Source organism: Xiphophorus couchianus, chromosome 13, assembly GCF_001444195.1.
Source record: "Xiphophorus couchianus chromosome 13, X_couchianus-1.0, whole genome shotgun sequence".
In the NCBI taxonomy this organism is placed as follows: domain Eukaryota; kingdom Metazoa; phylum Chordata; class Actinopteri; order Cyprinodontiformes; family Poeciliidae; genus Xiphophorus; species Xiphophorus couchianus.
In genome coordinates, this window is record NC_040240.1 from 25,406,549 (window position 1) to 25,427,796 (window position 21,248).

At 41.3% G+C, this 21,248-nt stretch overlaps 1 protein-coding gene and 1 long non-coding RNA gene across 3 annotated transcripts; both read right to left on the reverse strand.

Moving 5' to 3' along the window:
• Positions 1 to 547: 547 nt before the first annotated feature.
• angpt1 (angiopoietin 1) lies at positions 548 to 11,421 on the reverse strand. The gene is made up of 9 exons (XM_028037142.1): positions 10,298 to 11,421; positions 7,779 to 7,934; positions 6,906 to 7,027; positions 5,898 to 6,082; positions 4,705 to 4,832; positions 4,186 to 4,287; positions 3,672 to 3,838; positions 1,802 to 1,932; positions 548 to 1,062 (listed from the first exon to the last, which is right to left on the reverse strand). The coding sequence occupies exons 1-9, from the start codon at positions 10,595 to 10,597 to the stop codon at positions 902 to 904; spliced, it is 1,452 nt and encodes a 483-aa protein (XP_027892943.1). The 5' UTR covers positions 10,598 to 11,421; the 3' UTR covers positions 548 to 901.
• Positions 11,422 to 16,183: 4,762 nt separating this feature from the next.
• On the reverse strand, positions 16,184 to 19,074 carry LOC114155428 (uncharacterized). Of its 2 annotated transcripts, XR_003597743.1 has the most exons (3): positions 18,868 to 19,074; positions 17,434 to 17,623; positions 16,184 to 16,473 (listed from the first exon to the last, which is right to left on the reverse strand). It is a non-coding gene; the product is annotated as an uncharacterized LOC114155428 (long non-coding RNA). The 2 variants fall into 2 exon arrangements; XR_003597742.1 differs by having other exon boundaries at positions 17,434 to 19,074.
• Between the last annotated feature and the right edge of the window lie 2,174 nt (positions 19,075 to 21,248).

Genomic DNA, 21,248 nt, shown 5'->3' on the forward strand with positions numbered 1-21,248 from the left:
ATTACCAAGCCAAATATTTAGTTTGTCTGCCATAATTATATATTTTTTAATAACATGGTGAAAATATACATTTGAAAAATAAATCCTAATTTTTCTTCTTCTGTGTGGCTAAATAACCCAGATTATTGCTTTCAGTCCCAGTTTGTGGGAACTCTGAGACTGTGAGGAAACGCCCACAGCTCCCCCTGCTGGCGGCTCCAGGTGCTGAAAATACAACATGAACGTTGAATTCACTCCAGCAGCCTGGTCAGAGTTAAACACCGAGTCCCGGTCAGAGTTAAACACCGAGTCCCGGTCAGAGTTAAACACCGAGTTAAACACCGAGTCCTGGTCAGAGTTAAACACCGAGTCCCGGTCAGAGTTAAACACCGAGTCCTGGTCAGAGTTAAACACCGAGTCCTTTAACGCCCGGCTGTTTGACCTCTGAGTCACCTTAGTTTTGGTAAAGTAAACAAAATGCACAGAATTGCGAAACATTTTGTTGAAACAATAATTACTGAGATTATTATTTTTGTTGAGTCATTAATTTATAATTTCACACATTTGCTCATGTAACCTGACTTTATTTTAATCTTAATGCTAAACTCACTTACAGTAATTATTAAAATAGTTACACTCTTTCATTACAGTGCATACACTTCTTACAGTATGTACAATATTTTCTAAAGCAATAACAGCAGCTACTGTAAATATACTTTTTACAATATTAATAACAGACATTTATTCAACCGGCTGGAAAATCACTATAAATGGTTGAAATGAACAACATTTCAGAAAACAATCGAGTTTTTTCCCTTTCAGCAACAACAACTCGGCCAAAATGGCAGAAAACTGCGGAACATTTCTGTCCGTTTTTAAAGGAAAATATAGAAAACCACGAATCATGACGTCAGTTTGAGGCTCAGAAGTCCAGCGGGCGGATCATCATGGTGGTGCCGCGGAGGGAGTAGCTGGGTCCTTTGAAGTAATGCCACTTGATGCCGTTGAGCTTCCCGAGGTGCTGCCCGCGGCTGAAGTAGAGGCCGTTGAGGTTGGACGGGCCGCAGGCGTCGAACCACCAACCTGAGCCGGAAAAATTCACTTCATGGAATATTTAACGTAAATAAAACCTCAAACAGCGACGTGCAGTTTACGTCACATGCATTTAGATTTCTGGTTGTTCTTGAACCACAGCTCCATACTGAATGTGGAAGCTATGGAGCTACATTGGTGCCATAAAGAAAAAAATTATACTGAAAAAAAAAAAAGATTTAAAACTGAAAAAGAAAATTTGAAACCCAAAAAAATTTAAATTGAAAAATGTTGAAACTGGAAAAAACGTTTTTTGCTTTGTTTCAAAATACTGTTTGATATATACAGTATATATATCTATATATATATAGACATCTCTATAGATATGTATAACTATATATATATCTTTGAACAAACGTTTTGGCCCCAGTTCCATAGATTTCCTTGGGATCTGTCCATCCAGGCATTAATTCAACATTTCTCTTTATTTGGAAAATTAAGACTCACAAAGCAGGAAAGAAAAAATGACCTAACAAGGGATTTAGGATTTATGTACAGAATTTTTCACTTATAACTTTTCTGATGTTATAAGTGGAAAAAATCTGCCGGTACTTTTCATCAATATTCAAGATTTATTGCGTGAGGCAGACTCCTATGTCTTCTGAAACATGACTTTAGATTAGTTTCATTTTATTTAAAGTGTATAAAGTATTTGCACCAGGACATAAATCCGCGTTAAGATGTTTTGCTGCGTAGCGTCGGTCATAAATGGACGTGTGTTTGGACTCACCGCCCGTCAGCATCAGAGCGCACTTGCAGGAGCAGTTGTCGTTGTCCTGATCTTTGGTGCTGAAATCGGCTCCATGGATCACCAGGCTGCTCTGCTTCCCTGCCGTCCCACTGTGGCTTTTCAGGAACAGCCTGGAAAACATCAAAAAGTCGCAACATGCAGCAAAACGGAGAATCTGAGAAACACAAACGGCCAAAGAAAAAAGCATTTCATTGGTTTTTACTCTCATGTTGGTTTGTTTTTGGTGTTTAAGTGACAGATTTAGTCCCTGATGTGTTTTTACAGCAGTTCTCTCTGGTTCTCGATGCTGTGCAGCTCAAAGGAGCTTTTCACTTTCCTATAAATCCCAGAGGTGAACCTGAGGCTGGTGGGAGCAGGTCAGGACCAGAGAGCAGAGAGAGGAAGTTCAAACCGTCGGAACAGGAAACAGGAAACAGAAAGTCTTTGACAGACAATCCAGATGAACTTCATCCCAAAAATGGATCCAGCCAGAATATTACAGGCATCGTCTCGTTCCATAGAACATGGCTGCAGGTTCTTATCCCCCACTCCGTCTCTCTACCCGACTTTCTAACCATACAACATATTTAGAGGAGCAGCAAAAGCAAAGGAGGCAGGTTAGCAGAGCTAGCTAACAGCTGGTGATGTCATCAGGACGTTCCAGTGGAATATTGTCTCTGCTGCCCTGAGACTGAGATGTTAGCGTGTCATAACATGAGCAACAGTCTTCAGTCAGAGGCTTTTTCTGATTCACTGTAAGACTGACTGCTGCAGGAGATCCTTCCTGCCAACAGCAACATCTGAAGAAACTGCATCCAAACCAAATCCTGAACAAATCCAAAGTTCTGGTTCTGAAGACGGATTCAGTGATTATAAGGGAACTAAAACGAGACGTTTGGTTTGATTTAACTTCAGACCGTGAGAACAAAATGTGGATGTAAACTTCTGGTTTCATGTTTACAACAAAGAAAACTTTCTAATTTAGTTTTTCTTATAAATGTAAATATTAAAAGTGTTTATTGCAAAGCAGATCGGATCGTTGCACGGTGAAGGTTTGAACCCAACGTAACGAGTTTTGAATCATAAATCACGTGGCTGTTTGGTCGTCCATGATGGTTTATCGGGGCTGCAGCTCGCCAGGTTTCCAGAAGCGGATCGGTTGGAGCGGTTCTGGTGTCAGAGAGAACTCTGAGGAGGACTGATAACGCCAAGGCTGTAAACCAAACGGGCCCGGCTCTGGCGGCGGCCCTGACCTCTGACTGAAAGCATCTCAGCGAACAGCTGAGAGGAAAATCCTCTCCCTGCCAACAGGTGTCAATTCAGGCTCAGGTTACCTGGTGGGCTGGGGGGTGTGGGGGGGGGTCGGTCTGCAGGGCTGCAGCAGAACTTCATCGGTCCAGTCAGGGCAGAAGACTCATGTCGCTTCTTTCTCTCTTTTCTTACAGTATGATCCGTTTTAAAGGCAGTTCAGACGTTTATAACGGATCGACATCAACGCTGAACCATTCAGCAGTTAGAAGCTCTCAGCTTTTATTTTGATAGTCCACTTCCACAACTGAATTTATATTAGCTAAATATTTATCCTGATAACTTCATATTGCTTCAAACTAAATATTTAGTTTGTATCTAAATATTTACAGTAAAATATTTAGCTGATAGACTAAATATTAATTTCAAACTGAACCTTTATAAATGAATGGATAACATGATGAAAAAATGAACCTCCATTTGTTTTTATGACAGGATAAATAACCCAAAACATTTTTATTAATTTTTGAATGCGTGACTCAACAAACGGTGTAGTCCAAGGCCTGCAGAGTGACCAAGGTTTTTACATGTGACGTGTCCTCGCTGTAACGGGTAACATTACCTGTAGTTTTGTTTCTCGTTGCCGATCTGGAACCGATCATAGAGCGAGAAGGCCTGATGTCCGTCCCAGTCCGTCAGCTCAATCCGAAGCACGTTCTGCCGTCGGCTGGTCAGCTGATAAATATGCTCATTTCCCAACCAGTGCTCTGCCAGCAAACTCCCAAAGCCCTGCAGACAGACAGGAAAAGAGTCTGCTGGTCGACTTCATGTTCCAGCCGCTGTGGTTTGTTCCTCAGCTTTGGAAAAAACTCCCTGAAAACCTGAGAGGTTCAGAAATTATTGGTCCTTTTAAATGAGGACTGAAACCGTTTCAGTTCTCACAGATTATCTGTAAGAATCAAATCATTTCGGCTGCATTTTTTCATGCTCAGGTTGAGTTTGGTTGATTTGAACCAACGTTGCTGAATTACATCTGAGCTGTTTGTTCTGTGAAGGTTTTTATGTCAACATGCTGTAGTTTGGTGCCGGATGAATTTGCTCTTGATTACAAACGAAGCGTTTCTCCGTCGTCTCACCAGCTTGTACTCCTTCCATGTTCTCTGGAAATCTTGGCTGCCGTCTTCTCTGCGCTGGACGACCGTCCATCCACCACCGGCGGCCTCCATGTTGCAGTAAACCTGCAGGCAGAAAGAAGCAGCTTCATGTGTTGATGAAGATCGATATAAACTTTCTAGGCTCTTCATTCCAGCTTTTCTGACGAACAAACCTTTGAAACGTGAAGCAGTTTTGTTCTGCAGACATAAAATGTGTCTTTTTGCTCAGGAAAGTTTTAAGCCTTTTCACTTTGGTAGAGTTTGTGCAGCTAAGAGCAGAAGGTAGCGAGCATCGGGAGTACAGGGCCGTTTCCCGCTGGCCCGGACCAGGACCAGGACCAGGACCAGGGCCAGGGCCAGGACCAGGACCAGGACCAGGACCAGGACCAGGACCAGGACCAGGGCCAGGGCCAGGACCAGGACCAGGGCCAGGGCCAGGGCCAGGACCCAAAGTTCGGTTCAGGTTTAGTAACATCAAATCAGCAGCGAGGCAACAGATACCTTCTTAGTTTCCTGTGGATTTATCTGGATGGTGTAAACGCTGTTTTTATGGAAGCCGGCTTTGTATAAATCTGCACAGTCACCAAACTTCTTCTCTTCATCCGCAGCTCCTGATTGGTTGGATCCGCCTGCAGAGGTTCAAGAAATGATGTCATAGTTTCAGTGAATAAACCGTCACCAAATCAAGAAATTCATTAAATCAGTATAATTAGAAATAATGTATTTGTTAGGGACACATTAATTAACACTGATTACCAGTTAACTTAACTTTATGGATGACAACCAGTCAGTCACGTTTAATGGGAGCATTTCCTCTTCAACCCTCCTCCACTTACTGCTAGATAGTTTGAAAGGTTGGAAAACTATTATTATAACCTAGTTTAAAACTAAAAGGTTTTCTGGAGTTTTTAGGTTGAAGAGTTGACAGAAAAAGAAAGAAAATATTTACAACTGACAATAAAAAAGGTTTACAATAAATTTGAGTTAATTTTAATTGACATAAACCTAAAAACAATGTGAACACAGTAAGATGAATGTTGAAAAGGTTTCATGTGTTAAAATCTTTCAGCATCCTGGAATCTGTTGGTAGAGCCTCCGTCCTCCAGCAGGGGGCGCCCCGCTCTCCTCTCTGTTGGTAATGCCTCCGTCCTCCACCAGGGGGCGCCCCGCTCTCCTCTCCAACCCTCCAACGCTCCAAAACCCAAACTTCCCAGTAAAGCTTCAGGCGTTTTGGTTCTTAAACAAACTTCCGACTTCAAAATATATGAACTTTATTTCTGGAAAAAAAAATAGACAAACTAATAACTAAAAATCTTTTCAGCTTTGATGAAAACAAAAGTCAAGAAATGGGTCAAAAAAATAATTTTACAAACCCTCCTGTCGGCACACTGGACATTTCCAAACAAACGGACGTCCAAAAACACCCGGCGTGACTTTAATCACTTAAATTAACGATTAAAAAAGGTCAAAGGTCAAAAGGTTCAAAGTAATCTGAACCAATTAGAAACATTTCTTACAGGTTTCTAAATGAATGACCAGATTCTAACAATCCTTAGAAAAACTGAATTGGTAGAACTTATGATTCCCAACATGGCAACATAAACAGGATCAATAAAGTGTTTTATAAATGAATCGAATCGCTGGTGCACTGTAAAACCTGAACAGTTGAGTTGAGATCGGCTGGTAGGTTGTACCTGTTTGTTTGGAGCAGACGCTGCCCATCATCTGCTGCAGAGCGCTGCTGTTCCCTCTGGCCCGGCTCAGCTGAGCCTCCAGCTGCCGGATGGCGCCGCTCTGCCGGCTCCCCTTCTCCTGCCTCAGCGTCTCCAGCTCCTCGGCGTGCTGCTGCTCCATCTCCAGCATCTTCCTCTCCAGGAGGCTGAGAACAAGAAGATCCAGTCAGCTGAACTCCTTCCTCTAAAACCTTTAGGGCTTTTATATCCAATCAGGACGAATCGTTTCTGGAAAATAAATATGGATCCAAATGGTTCCAGCCCTGGTTTCCAAACAGCTCAAGTTAGTGAACAGAAACAGGGAAAAAGGAAATAAATTTTATTTCTAAAACGCAATTTATAGATAAAATCACAAAGTGGTTCAAAGAGAAACAGACGTTGCCTTCAAATAAAAACAGAAAGAACAGTTGATAAAAATAATAAGTTAAACATTTAAAGTGTAACTAAATCCCACAAACCCCTAATATCTAACAATATCAGGGGTTTAATAATAAGTCAGAGTGTAACGAAGGATAATTCAGTTTTCTACCGACCAAATTAAAACTAAAGACGTTTTAGGGACATTTTGAAAGTCGTGTTTCTCAGAATCCCTCCTGATTTTTCACCGATCCGTTTTTTCTAAATAACTCAGATTTCCCAGAACGTTCTGATTTTTCTCATAACTTCACTGCAGCATTTCCCAGATTAAATGTTTCAGGGTCAGAATGAGCAAACTGAGCCGAGCTTCCACATCAATTAACTCTCATTCACTGCACCACCAGGGGGCGCCTCTCCCTTCGTTTGCTGCAGAAACCCTGGACTGAGGAACCTCATCCCGTGTTGCTCTCCAGCAGAAATGCTGGAGTTTGAGATCTGCTGTTCTGTTTATAGAAAATGAATAATTGATTTTCTTTTTAGGTTTTTGCCATCTGTCTGTGTTTTCCTTGTTTTTTGCTTTGCTCTCCAGCCGGTCAGGTTTTCCACATCTACCTGTTTTTGTCGTGCAGCTTGCTGATCTCACTGGTCTGGATCATTAATTGTTTCTCCAGCTTGTTAGTGGAAAGGGAATTTTCCAGCAGTTGAATTTCAAGCCTCGACGTTTGATTCAAAACCTGCAACAAAGAGAAAAAACGGTTTTTATCCCAAAGACATAAATTAAAGTTATAAAGTTCTGAAGGTCTTTAAATGAAAAGTGGTTGACATGACTATGATGAAGATACTTCAGGAAAAAGTCATTTTTTAGACAATTTTAGTAAGATTGTGTTCATAATTTTGTTAAGGAAAGTTTTCCTTAATTTTGATGTATTTCCATAATGTTCAGGTTGTCAGACTAATTTCATTTCCATATATTCAGAGTGTACACTCTCAACATGTCTACAGGTTCTTAAAAAGTCTTTAAAAGTCTAAAATTAAGGCCTTGAAATACCTTGAATTCATAAAAACATAAATTAGCCTTATTAGCCTGAAATATGTTAATCACGTGCTAACTGTTGTTCATTTAGTTGTTTTTTTATGCTGGACTTTTCTGTCAGGCTAAAGTTTTCCAGTTGAGGCTAACTAGCAGCTAGCATACCTGTGGTAGCCAGCTAGCTATGGTCAGAGTGGCGCAGGAAGATTCCCAGCCCTCCTTATTTTATATCTTAAATTTAATTCAAGCTAGCATTAAAACGTCTTAAAAGTCTTAAACTTAGTTTGCTGAAACATGCAGGTACCTGTTTTAGACTTCAATTAAGCAAATTTCAGAGTAAAACAAAAGTTCGACTAAAGCCTGGAATTTCATTAGCTTTATCAAAAAGCAAAAATTCACATCAGGGAAAAAAAACATAAATAAATATCAGCCTCTGTGCGTGAAACTTCTTCCACCTGCGCCTCAACGTCGGTCAGCTTGCGCGTTTGCTCGGCGGCCTGAGAGAGGAGGCTGGTTCCCATTTCCAACATGGCCGCCGTGTGGTTGTGCATGGCGCTCTGCTGCAGGTGAGCCATCTCCGTCTTCATGCTCTCCCTGACGTAGCTCTCAATCTGCAACCAGAAAAACGATGCAAGAAGAAAGCAGTTAGAGGACGCGAACCAAAAACCACTGAATGGATACAGAAAAACACAGAGACCTACTAGAAAACAGAAACAATCTGTGATAACTAGTAGATAGATAGATAGATAGATAGATAGATAGATAGATAGATAGATAGTTATCTAGCTGTCTAGTTAGTTGGTTGGATGGATGGATGGATTTTGAATTTCCCAGTAATTTATGATACATTTTACTGTTTAGCTGTTTATTTGCTTGTGTTATTAGAAAATAAATTATTTTAATACACTGTAAAACTTTGGGAAATATGAACTTTTTGAGCAGCTTTTACATTCATGTGAGACTGAAACTCAGGGAGGGTTCAGAAAAGAATCGTTCAGATAAGAATCGTTCAGATGGGAATTGTTCAGATAAGAATCGTTCAGATAAGAATCGTTCAGATGGGAATCGTTCAGATGGGAATCGTTCAGATAGGAATCGTTCAGAAAAGAATCGTTCAGATGGGAATTGTTCAGATAAGAATCGTTCAGATGGGAATCGTTCCTCCGTTCCTCACACTGAGCCAGATCATTGGCTGACAGTCGGACTTCCAGCGACAGTCCAGAACCTGAAGCCAGCCAGGTTCCTCCTTAAATAAATTCAGGTTCCTCCTTAAATAAATTCACTGAATGAATAAAAAACAAACTGCAGGAGGTTCAGACACCTGGAGTTACGTTGCCTCGCTCTGACATACTTTATGCTTTACTGACTAGATTAGTTTATTTGTTTTTTATGGGATTTAAAATCATCTGTTTTAAAAGTGTTTCTTCTGCCTTGGAGTTTTTCTCCAATCATCTGTTAATTTCACTCACATTTTCTACCATTTTTGAAAAAAATTCAACACAAGAAAAAAATAAAATGAAGCAAAACTCTATTTTGCTCCAAATTATTATTATTATTTTTTATTTTATTATATTTTATTTACTTTTATGCCTTTAAATGTTGGGGGGAAAATAAAATTTGGTCAGACTCAGAAAATGGAAGATCAGAAATTTTTATTTTTTCTCCCACTGACTAATCAGAGAAATTATTTCTGATTTTATTTTTAGTAAAATTATAACCAGACATCAACATCTGATAATCCATCGGGGAAAATCTGCAGGTTTTAACCAGAGCAGCAGCTGAGATTCTGGTTATTGATCCGCAGCAGGAAGGAGCTAAAACAGGAAGCCGAGGATAAAATCCAGCTGAACATCAGCCACAGTCTGTTCAGATTCTGCTCTGGGGGAAAGTTGAGCTGAATGCAGCTGGACTCAAACGTCTCGGCCTTCACTGAATAATGGCGGCAGTTTCTTCTTCTGCGTCTGATGGGACGCTCACTTCCTGCTGCTGAGCAGAGAAGCAACCCGCCGCTTCAGGACGGTCCGTACCGCAGGAAGTTCCTGTCCAGAGGAACTGAAACATTCTCTGAGATAAAACTCAACTTCTCACTCTGAGTCCGCTGAGCTCAGATTATTTCTGCACTTCTATGGCACCAAGATCTAGGAAGTTCTCAGAAACTTCACCAGATCAGCGAAATCTTTCACATCTGCATACAAGAAGGTATCTTTGCATAAATGTTCCCAAGGGCTTACTTTAAAAAAAATAATAATAACCATAGAAAAAATCAAGATGGCTGTCAAGGAAAACGTATTCTTGCACTACATTTTTATATTTATCATATATAAATAGTTTTGGTGTCAAATGATGAAGAACTGAACCCACATAAACCACATTTACTGATAATGGTTTATTTTTCAACATGGCTGCCATTCAGAGTTACTTTTTTCTCTCAAGTTACCAACTAGTTGAACATGTTTGGTTTAAAATCACAGAAAAATGATCTGACCGCAGAAATCCTGACGTTTCCTTTTTCAGGTGAACATCAGAAAATATGTTTGCTCTAAAATTAGCAGCAAAAAGTTAGCTACATGCTAATTCACTAAAACGTAATCTTAGCGCCGCTACTGCTAAACACATAAAAATGAGCAGAAGCTAATGCTAACCATTAAAACAACTCTCAGTTTGTGTCATATCATATTTTCTTCCTGGTGTGAAACTCGCAAACAGCAAAACCGGCGGCCATGTTGAAAAATGTCTGTCATCCTGAAATTATAATGACTTATGGGAAATGTGAAGAACGTACAACCTGAACTTTTATGCTTGCATCCTAACTTTACCTGTTTTTACAGTAACATCAGGATTTCCTCTGAATCTAACTGGTTTTTCTAAAAACCGCCTGATCTGTGAGCCAAGCGGCCGAGCGCATGGAGCATCCTGGAACATCCTGGAGCTTCCTGGAGCATCCTTTAGCCTTCTGCCCACCTTCCTGGTTTACCTTCTGCAGCCACAGGGTGTAGTTCTGCATGACGCTCTCCAGCTGCTGGATCTTCAGGCTGGGCTCGGCCGGGGGCGCGTCTCTCTGGATGGCGTTGGCGTCGTGCTGACTGGTCCTGCTGCTGCCTCTGGCCTCTCTGCAGCTGGCCTGTCCCTCCTCAGGCAGGATGAACGTGTAGGTGCACTGCCCATGCTGGATTTGATGAAACCTCTGCTGATCGCCTTCGCCACGGCGCACAGTCACCAGGAGGAGGGTGAGCAGAAACAGCGAGCGGCGTCCAACATGGAGGCCAATCATCATGTCAGAATTAGCAGGTAAAGAGGTGATTCTGGGGTTTTCCTGCTCAATATGGCCGACTCTTCTCCTTAAAGCAGAATGACTACAGGCTGGAGGATTCTGCTCGCCGTGACTGAGCCATCCTTTGGCTGGACCTCCAGGATTCTCGTCAAATGTTTCCAAATCTCTAAATTGTCCCTCTGCCAGGAAAAGTTGCTCATATCTGAAGCAGAGAGGCAGCTTTCTTCTGCATGTTGATTGTGCAGGAAATCAAAGCCAGCCTTGATCCTCCATCGGTGTGAAACTGTGAAATGTTTTCTGGGAAAGCTAGAATTTGTCGTCAGACCTCCCCTGGTCTCCGCTGCGGCTTCCTGCTCCGCTCTGAAGTGGCGAGCAGCTCCAGGCTTCAGGACAGACTGAGCCAGCCTCTCGCAGCGCCGGCAGTGGAATGTGACCATGCACACATCACTGTGTGTGTGTGTGTGTGTGTGTGTGTGTGGGTGGGTGTGTGTGTGTGTGTGAGAGAGATTCTGGCCCAAGCTCAGACCATGGGGATCGGTTTACATCCAGCCTCATGTGGTCGCCGTCCTGCCTTCTTTTCTGGAAGTGGACACAAACATTCATCTGAATTTTCTCCTGAATCTCTGAAATGCAGAAAGGTTTTTCATAACATCATCAGAATTTGTCCAGTTTTGTAGTTCCTGAACTCGTTCCTCCAGTGATGAGAAGCTAAAAAATGCCTGGACAAAGTTTTGTTTGTAGTGACTGTTCTGTTCTCCATTCTGTTTTCTTGCAATCCAAGAATGAACCCGAGGAGGCACAGAGCGAGGAAAAGCAGCTGAGATTAAAGCTGTTTTCACAGCTGATAGTCTGGAGGACTCAGTTTGATTGCAAACAAACCAACCGGTTCCCCTCCTGGCCTGTGGGGGCGCTGCACCAAGAACCACTGAAAACTGGAAACAACATGAAAACCCCTGAAGAAGAAACGTCAGACCAACTTCTTCACCAAATGGAAACAAGATAGAGGCGTCAAATTTTAGTGGTTGGAGGATTTCTGGCTAAAGACCAGGAGCCATTTCTGCTGCTGGCGCTAGGCTAGCATGTTAGCTTTGGTTGTATTTACCCAGAATGCCCTGCCCTGTAGTCCACTTCCTGCTTTTGGAGCGGTCTCTGGTCCGCTTGGCGTTCACATTCAAACCGAACCAGAGTTCACTTCAACCCAACCCACCAACCCTGTTCAGTCCACTTTAACCCGGCTCCAGTCCGTTTGTCTAGTCAAAGTCCGGTTCGGTTGGTGAGGTGTAAACGCTAACCGACCTCTGACCTCTGACTTCTGGTCCTCCAAATCTCAGTCTGGGTTCTGTTGAACTGAACTCTGGTTCGGTCTGAATGCATGTGAACCTTCAGTGGTTCTTGGTGCAGCGCCCCCACAGGCCAGGAGGGGAACAGGTTGGTTTGACTCAGAACCACAGCAGCTGGAGGTGGAGCAGATGATGGAGTTCTGGTTCAAACAGAACCGGGTCTACTGGACCATCAGATGTGAAAGCAGTCTCAGGTTTGTAGGCGGACCAGAGTTCACATCAGAGTTCGATTTCACATTCACACCTCCCCAACCAAACCGGACTCTCTCTGCAGACGGACTGGACTAAAGCGCAGTGAGCAGAGCGGGTCCGAATGCAGCCTGAATGTCTTCATAAAGTTCTGAAACCTTCAAGCTGTTGTTCCACTTTGGGCTGATTTTCAACATTTTTTATTTGTCTCATATCTGCCAACTGTGTAAGACGTACTCATGGTTTCTGGTCACGCTTCTGCAGTTTGTCCTGTGTGGGTATGCAGTGATATCAGCCGGGAGTGTGTGTGTGTGTGTGTGTGTGTTGGCGTGTGTGTGTGTGCGTGTGTGTGTGTGCGTGTGTGTGGGAGCAGAGTAGCACAGAGACACCAGATAACAAAGCCTCAGAATAACTCAGACTGGCTGAGACATAAAGCATGTTAGCTCTCTGCTTGTCTGAGGAAAACATTCTTCACATGAGAATTTGTTTGTCAAAGATAAAAAGTGAGACATTCACAGGGATTCTTCATTAAGGAAATCTACGAAACATTAAACTGTGACAGAGTGTCAATAAATTAGATCTGTGTGACTAACAGCATCAGTTCCAGCAGCTTCTCATTCTCTGAGATCATCTAAAAGCTTCACGTTTGATGATATTTATGCGCCAGTAAAAACTGAATGAAGCAGAATCTCTGAGGTCTGAATGTTTAGCTATGTGACAAAACCAAAGGTGGAAAGAAAGATGGCCGACAGACGCAAACATGGAGCAAACAGTGAAACACAACAAACATGCAGCAGAAAAACAAAAATGCTGCAAACAGCAAAAACAGCAGCAAGCTCCACATAATGTAAGTCCTCCAGACCAGTAGGGGGAGTCTGGAGTCGGTAACGTTACCTTTGTAAACATGCTGCAGTTCTGTACAATTGTAAAAAAAACCAACAACTGCTTGATGGAAAGGAAATGAAGGACAAAATGCCTTTTCTTTCTTCCTCCAACTTTCCTGTAGGACGATGGTCCCCAACCTTTTTAGTCGCGCGGACCGGGGGGGGGCGCAGTAAGCCGATGTTGTTTTGTTACTCATTCTGCTGCAAGTTGGCTCAATTTTGACGCGCAAGACGTAACCGGTAAAATCCGGTTTAGGATTTTCAAAATAAATGATCCGGAAGTAGTTCATTATTTCTTACGCAGCCCGGTGCCGGTCCGGGGACCACTGCTCTAGGAGATCGCGTTTTTACTGAAGGTTTGGTCTCTGATGATTTGGTGACCGACTCCCCCTGGTGGTCTGGAGGACTGGCGTTTTGAGGAGCGAGTTTGCGGCATCATATTCTGGCTGTTGGTTTTGCAGTTTGCAGATTTTTTCTTTTGCATTTGTTTATTTTTTGTGCTTTGTTTAGTTTGGATCATTCATGTGTTTGGAGCACATTTAACCTTTACTGAAACTGAATAAATAATTATTTTAGACACAAATCAAACTAAGAGCACAACACCTCCAAGTGGGAGAACCAAACCCTGAAGGCAGAAGCTGACTCCAGCCTCAAATCTGAACTGCTGGATGTAAAGCACCAAACAGTGTTTTCCCTCCCGATGGTCCAGTAGACTCGGTTCTGTTGGGTCCAAAACTTCATCATCTGCCAACCAACCAGGACCAACCAAATCCTTTGAGCAACCTGTTCCCCTCCTGGCCTGTGGGGGCGCTGCACCAAGAACCACTGAAGGAAACGACACAAAAGCCTCTAAAGACACTGAAAGCAACTTCCTGTTTCACCAGACGGAAACAAGATGGCGGCGTCAGATTTTAGTGTTGGAGGATTTCTCTTTAGTCTTTGGCTGAAGACCAGGAGCCATTTCTGCTGCTAGCACTAGGCTAGCACGCTAGCTTAGGTTGTATTTACCCAGAATGCCCTGCACTCAGATTCAGATTCATTTTATTCGTATCCCAATTTCAGCAATTAATATTGCAGCAAATACAGAAGGCTAAAAGACAAAGTATCAAAGATAAAAAATAAATAAATAAAATAAATAAATACTATAAGCACATAAAATACAGATCAACACATAAAGGGAACTGTACTGTAGTTAGCACTGTAGTCCACTTCCTGCTTTTGGAGCGGTCTTCATTCACATATGCATTCAAACTGAACCAGAGTTCACTTCAACCAAACCCAGATCGAGGTTTGGAGGTCAGAGGTCAGTTAGCATTCACACCTCACCAACGGAACCAGATTTTGTAGACAAACGGACCGGAGTAGGATTGAAGTGGACCAGACTGTGAAGAACCAAACTGCAGATCCATGATGCGCCTCGGGCCTCAGACACTTTAAAGGAACCGATTGTTGGTCATGTTACAGTCAGCACGGCGTCATGTGGAAGGCCTGCAGGCGGCTCCTGTTCATGGGAATCTTCTCATGGTTTTGTTGATGAAAGTTGGAAAACATTTTTTTCAACTTTAATGTGATTAAACACTAGATGCTTCAGAAACAAGCTGCTCTCAGAAAGTCATCGTTTCAAAGAAAATAAATCTATTGCCACACATCAATCCCATTTGGCCTTTTCCCTTCCAGCTGGTTGAGTCTGAATCCTCCACTTTACCATCTGCGTCTTTAAATAAGCTCAATAAGATTCATTTGTTTCTCATAAATGTGGTTTAACAGGGGGCGTGCCGTGGTGGTTAGCGCGACCCGTATTTGGAGGCCTTCAGTCCTCGACGCGGCCGTCGCGGGTTCGACTCCCGGACTTCGACTGCCGCATGTCTTCCCTCCTCTCCTTCCCCGTTCCTGTCAGCCTACTTTCATATAAGGGGCACTAGAGCCCACAAAAAGACCCCTGGAGGGGTAAAAAATTTTTTTTAAAAAGTGGTTTAACTGGAATCTTCTTTATTCGCCTTCATAGACCCACTCCTGGTCTCATGTTCTGATTGGCTGTGATCCCTTCCTGGAGATGATATAGCCAAACATTTTCCAGTTAACTTTTTACTTTCCATTAACAGAAAAAGTTCTGCTCTGTTCTCTCAGCTGGTTGTGAAAGATGGCCGCTCAGGTTCTGGTTCTGCTGGAGGTTTCTTCCTGTTAAATGTGAGTTTTTCCTCTCCACTGTCGCCAATCACAACCAGACTTCACCAGCATAATTTTATCAGATGTTTTCGCTACAACAAACAGGAAGTAGAGGATGTAAATTAGCATGGAGCCGAGAGCGTCCTCTCTCTTTCCTAGAGTTTGGTTCCTCTGGTAAGGCACAGAGTCAGAAAATGTAAACATGTTTCCACGTCTCATTTTGTGCATCAATATAAACAAAAATCCACCAGAAACTAAAGTAAAAACTTGTTTTTGGCAAAATTAAGGAAGTTTTCAAACTCAGCTGTTTCCATGAACATTTTCTAATGCGACACTTAAAACTCAGTCAATCCGTCCAGCAAATCTCACCAGTTCAAAGAGCTTAAAACAAAAACACTAAATTACAAAGTAATGAAGAAAACTCCATGCAGTCAACTACTGAACCAACATCAGACATGCTGGTCGATGTTTTGTTTATTCTGGTCAAAAGCAGCTCTGACCAGGACTTTAGATGTTCAGCTCAGTGTTTCAGCTGTTTTGCAGTTTTCTGGACGTTTGCTCCGGTGGTAAAAATGCACATAGAAAATGTTGATGGAAACAAAGCTGAGCTCGATGAAAACTACTTTGATTAATGAGCTGAACTTCAGTTCATTAACTGATAACTGGTGTTAACTGAACTGAACTGATTTGTTCGTGTTGTGAAAGGTTTGCTGTGAAATGACGCTACATAAATAAACTGAACTCAACTTTAAAAAGTATCTTTTAAAGAAAATGTGGCTCAGAAAGCAGCTGCAGTAAATGTATGTTGGTGCCGTTTTCCTCTGCTGCAGTATATTTATGTGACCCTGGCCAGTTTGCTGTCATCACCTCCCAGTCACCGACTCATCGCGGCCTTCGCTGTTTATTCCTGGAATGTAACATGAAAACTTTTTCCTTTTACAAAATGCTTTTCCACCGGTGTGATCATATTTCTGTTTGTACGGTAAAAATAAAGCAGCTTACAACCGGCAGCCATGTTGGAGGTTTCATCACGTTGATGACTGTTTACTGCAGATCAAATGAACCAGAACAAACCCAAAAGTCTCTCAACCTACTGTTGATAATAACGCTGCTAAGATATGGATCTGAAGACAAACGCTGATGTTCCTCCATCATCTGGTTCGAACATCAGCAGAATGAAGCCAAACTGCTGGAGTTTACGAAGCTGCAGCCTGATTGTTTCTCTTTATGCAGTCAGTTAGTTTCACCAACCATCCGAAACCTGGAGACACTTTTATCTCTGGCAACTTTCACCAAACATCTGAGGGAAAAACAACAAAAACATCTGAGCTGTGGGAGCATCGTGTCAGCAAAACGTTTGTAAAGTTACAAAGTCAAAAATGAACAGCAATAATTTACGATATTTAACCTGTTGAAAGAAAAAAAGTTGCTAATTAAAAATTTAATTAGCAAGCCAAATATTTACCTCTATTTACTGTTTAGCTAATATGCTAATTCATTTCAAAGTAACCGGAAGTGAACTACCAAAATAAAAACCTCTTTTCTAACTCCTGCTTTCGAGTCTCTTCTTTATCGTTTCTATTCTTGTTTTCTTGTCCAACATTTCAGCTTAAAACAAAGGATGAGACATTTTAAAGACAATCCAGATGTAGCTAGCTGAGAGCTAAACGCTAGCTCTCAGCTAGCTACATAGTTAGCCTGTGGACAAAAAATATTTAGCTAACTCAGAGCTAAATATTTACTTTGGAGCTAAATAGTTAGCTTGCCAAAATTTATCTTTCTGGCTAAATATTATCAATTTCTATTTAGCTAGAAAGCTAAATATTTGGTTTAGCTTGGTAACTCAATATTTAATTTGGACCTAAATATTTAAATTGGATCTAAATATTCAGTTGGTAAAATTAACCTGCCACTTTGCTGCTGCTGCAGCTTTTTGTTCTTCACTGTGTGAAAATAAATTACCTTTCTTTGCTACGGTTATGCTACAATACGCAGCATAACCTAGCAGGAAATGTATAAATAATGCATGAATTTCGTGACTCTATGGCTGAACTGTTTGCACACGGTGACGTTAAAGCCAGCAGCAGTAACGCAGCAGACCCAGTGGCTGGTGATTCATTCTTCACCTTCCAGCCCAGATCTCGCTGAGTGTCAGAGAACTAAAGTTTGGACTTGAGCTCCTTCATTAATTGGCTTCATATCTGCCGTTAGGTGTTGGGACTGAGAGGCATGAAGGTCCTCTCACAGCTTCTATTTTTACCGCAGACAGCTGTTCAGCAGCATGCTGACTCTATTCCAGCTGGGAAACGCTTCCCTGGACCAGACCGCTGATCATCTGCACTTTACATTTCTGCCTGGACTCAAAGCAGCAGTGAGTTAGAACTCAACTCATTCCATCACGACAGCAGCTTGGTGTTTCCTAATGGAGCTGCTTCAGGACGGCCTAAAGGCTGCAAACACACACACACACACCAAAACACACACACAAACACACACTGAAACACACGAAACTCCAAAACAAAAAAACAAAAAAGCTGCAACCACAAAAGACGGAAGAAAATGGTAAAATGGTTCAAATGGAAACAAGAATAAAATGCTCTATAAAATGGAAGCTTATATTACATTTGTAAATATGCTGCTGTTCTATTTTACTGCAAAAAACCCCCTCATGCTTTCCTTTTGACATCATGACATCCAATCCTTACTGACGGTCGGCGCCCTCTGGTGGCCTGGAGGACTTCTGTTTGGCAGCTTTTCATACTTTTTGCAATCAGGGGAATTTTCCCTTTGGTTTCTGTCTACTGTGGTTGCAGTATTTTATGTTGAATCTATCAATCTAGCCAGCAAGGTAGCTAGATAGATATTTTATTTAACTGGTGGAAATTTGAGCATCCAGTAGCCAATAAAACCATAAAGAAAAAACAAACATGCATGAATACATGAGATATTAAAAATCGGATGGGCATGTCGTGGTGGCGTAGGGGATGGCGCGACCCATGTTTGGAGGCCTTGAGTCCTCGACGGCTGTCGTGGGTTCGACTCCCGGATCCGACGACATTACCCATGGAGGGGTAAAAAAAAAAGAAAATGAGTATAACATAAAGGAGGCAACAAAAGACTGCAGGGAGTAAATCAGTTACGGCTGTAGAGTGAAGCGATCATGTATCGTTCAGCCTGAAGGGCTGAAATAGTTTCTGATTCTCCAGTTGGCTGCAGAGCTGCTGCTCCCTCTGACCCGACTACGTGTTTGAAAGTTTCCACAGCGATTCGGGTCACATCCTTTCAGAGTCTCAGAAACATGGCTGCAGAGATGCAGTCTGTGCTGCAGCTCCGCGCCGCCGCAGCTCCGTTCTGTTTCTGTACGGGAAACGCAGAGCGTCGGCTCAGATCCAACGGATCAGAAATTAAACGGGAATCTTTCTGTTTCTCTTTTCTAATAAACTCTGCAGTGACAGCAGGTGTCACACCTGTGATACAGGAGAAACCATGTGAATCACATCATTCACATGTGAAAATGTCTTCATCACATGTTCATTTAGATGATTTTCATGTGAAGTTAATGGGATTTTTCACATATTGATGTTCACATGTAGAAAATCAGATCATAAGTGGTGCACATGTGGGAAATATGTGTTCACATGTGATAAGTAGCCGCATGTGAAGCAGAATGAGACTCTAGAGGTTTTTCTCACACCTGGATGTGTCTGAGGTTTCTAATCAGGACTGAACCCTCGGAGCGGGACGGCGCAGCAGATAAAGGCGTCAGCTGGGATTTATCTCAACTCTGCGCTGCGTTAGCTTCACTTAGCAGCTGCAGATATGAAGAGCAGTCGGAGAATGAGGAACGTCCCTGTCAAGCTTTGTAACGTCTCCTTCCTGCTTTCTAAGTGTGTTGCAGAAACGGTGCAGATTTTAGTGTTGGAGGATTTCTCTTTAGTCTTTGGCTAAAGACCAGGAGCCATTTCTGCTGCTAGCGGTAGGCTAGCACGTTAGCTTTGGTTGTATTTACCCAGAATTCCCTGCGCTGTAGTCCACTTCCTGCTTTTGGAGCGGTCTCCGGTCTGCTTGACGTTCAAGGTTAAAGCAGGGTGTTTGAACTTTTTCCAACATGAATCAGAATCCCAAAGTTGAAAGACTCGGAGGCCATTTTGTTTTTCCAACTTTAAACTCAAAATAACTTTGTTGTGAACTTTTTCCCTGACCTTTTGGAATAATTTTTTCTCAGTTCATTTAGTCTGGAAATTCTTTTAGTTTATTCCAGACACTGAAAATGAGAAATTTCTTCACAAAATTTACTTGAACTGCAGTCCGGGGGGGGGGGGAGGGGGGCACAAAATTGTTCCTGGAGCCACAGTTTGGACACCCATAAGCAAAGCTACCAGCAGGGGGCAGTGATGGAACAAAGTTTCAGTCATATTCTGATCAAATTCTCCATGAAATGAAAGAAATGTTTCATGTTTCCTTTTATTCCCTCGGTTTCTCATTATTCGGGTTTTTAGAATCATCATCTAAAAACTTTATTTTTTCTATTTTACTAATAAAAGGTTCAGCAGTTCTGAGTCCAACAAAAATAAAGTGACAGCAAGATTTTCTGTTTGTTTTTATGCATCAAAGCATCTCCTCTAAACTTTAATCATCAGTAATTTAATTTGTTTCAGTCGACCTGTTTTTAATTTTGTACATTTTAAATTCAGATTTAATCTGAGAAAATATTAAAACTACAATTTGAAGAAAGAAATACTCGTGTCAGATTATTTTTGTTTTCTTTTGAACTTTTTATATTTATCCAGATTTTCTAATTTTAGCTCTGAAATGACAGATTTGAACTTTGCAGTAGATTTTTAACAATGGAGAGGAAACATTTCTATACGGTTTGTTGTCAAATAAACACAAAGTATTTTTTTGAGTTTTGACATATTATTTCTTCAGTTTTTTCCAGTTGAATTTGAATTGAATTTAACAAACAACACGCAAACACAGCGTGTGAAAATGTCTGAATGTTACAGGAAGCCACACGAGGCGTCAGCAGCAAGGATGGCCACTAGATGGCAGCATCTACAGAGGATGGCGTTTGACAGTCGGTGGTTTTCTCTCCAGAGGAAAAACCCTGAGAGGCTGAAGTCCTAAAGGTCACGGGGTCACGTTTCATTCCTGATGGTTTGTTCCCTACAGCTTCACCTTCACAGAGCTTCAGGTTCAGATCTAAACATTAAAACTCATATTTTCAGACTAATAAACATTTGAATTATGGATCCTCTGGTCAGATTAAATCTAAACTCTCCCACCAGACGCTGGAGACGGAGTCTGTTTGCAAAATTAACAATAATTTGGCTTATTTAGCCTGGATTTTTAGTCATATTTTCACCATATTATTCATTCATTCATAAATGTCACAGTTTCAAAGTAAATATTTAGTTAGCAACAAAACATTTAGTCAGCAAAGTATAAATATAATTTATACTATAAATATCTTGCTAACTAATTATTTTGAAGCTAAGTACATAGTTTAAAAACTAAATATTTAACTGCAAGCTCAATAGTTTGAATCTAAATTAATATTTATATATTGAATCTAAACGTTATTATACTAATGTTAAACCTATAGCTAAACATTAATAAAATTAATATATTTAGTAAATAAAGTTTGCAAACTAATTAATTTGCAAATAATTTAACTCGAAGCTAAATATTTAGCTAGCTAATTATATATATTAGTTTGAAAATAAATATTTAGTTTGCTAAGTATTTAGCTTGGACTTAAACATTTAGTTATTAAACTGAATAGTTAGCAAGCTAATTATTATTTCATATTTAGCTCCAACTTAAATATTTGTTTAGTTTAAAGCTAAACATTATATTGCTAACTAAACATTTAATTTACCAACTAAATATTTAGTTTTCAAACTGTAACATTAACGAATGAATAACACTCCGAAAAATAAACCCCCATTTTTTCCTCCTGTCTCTGGCTAAAAATATCAAATGTGTGCCATTCATTTTTTACAGTGTATGTTTGGGAGCGGTTTGGTTTGGTTTGTGGCTGCGGCGCCGCCAGACGCTGAGTAAAGACTGAAC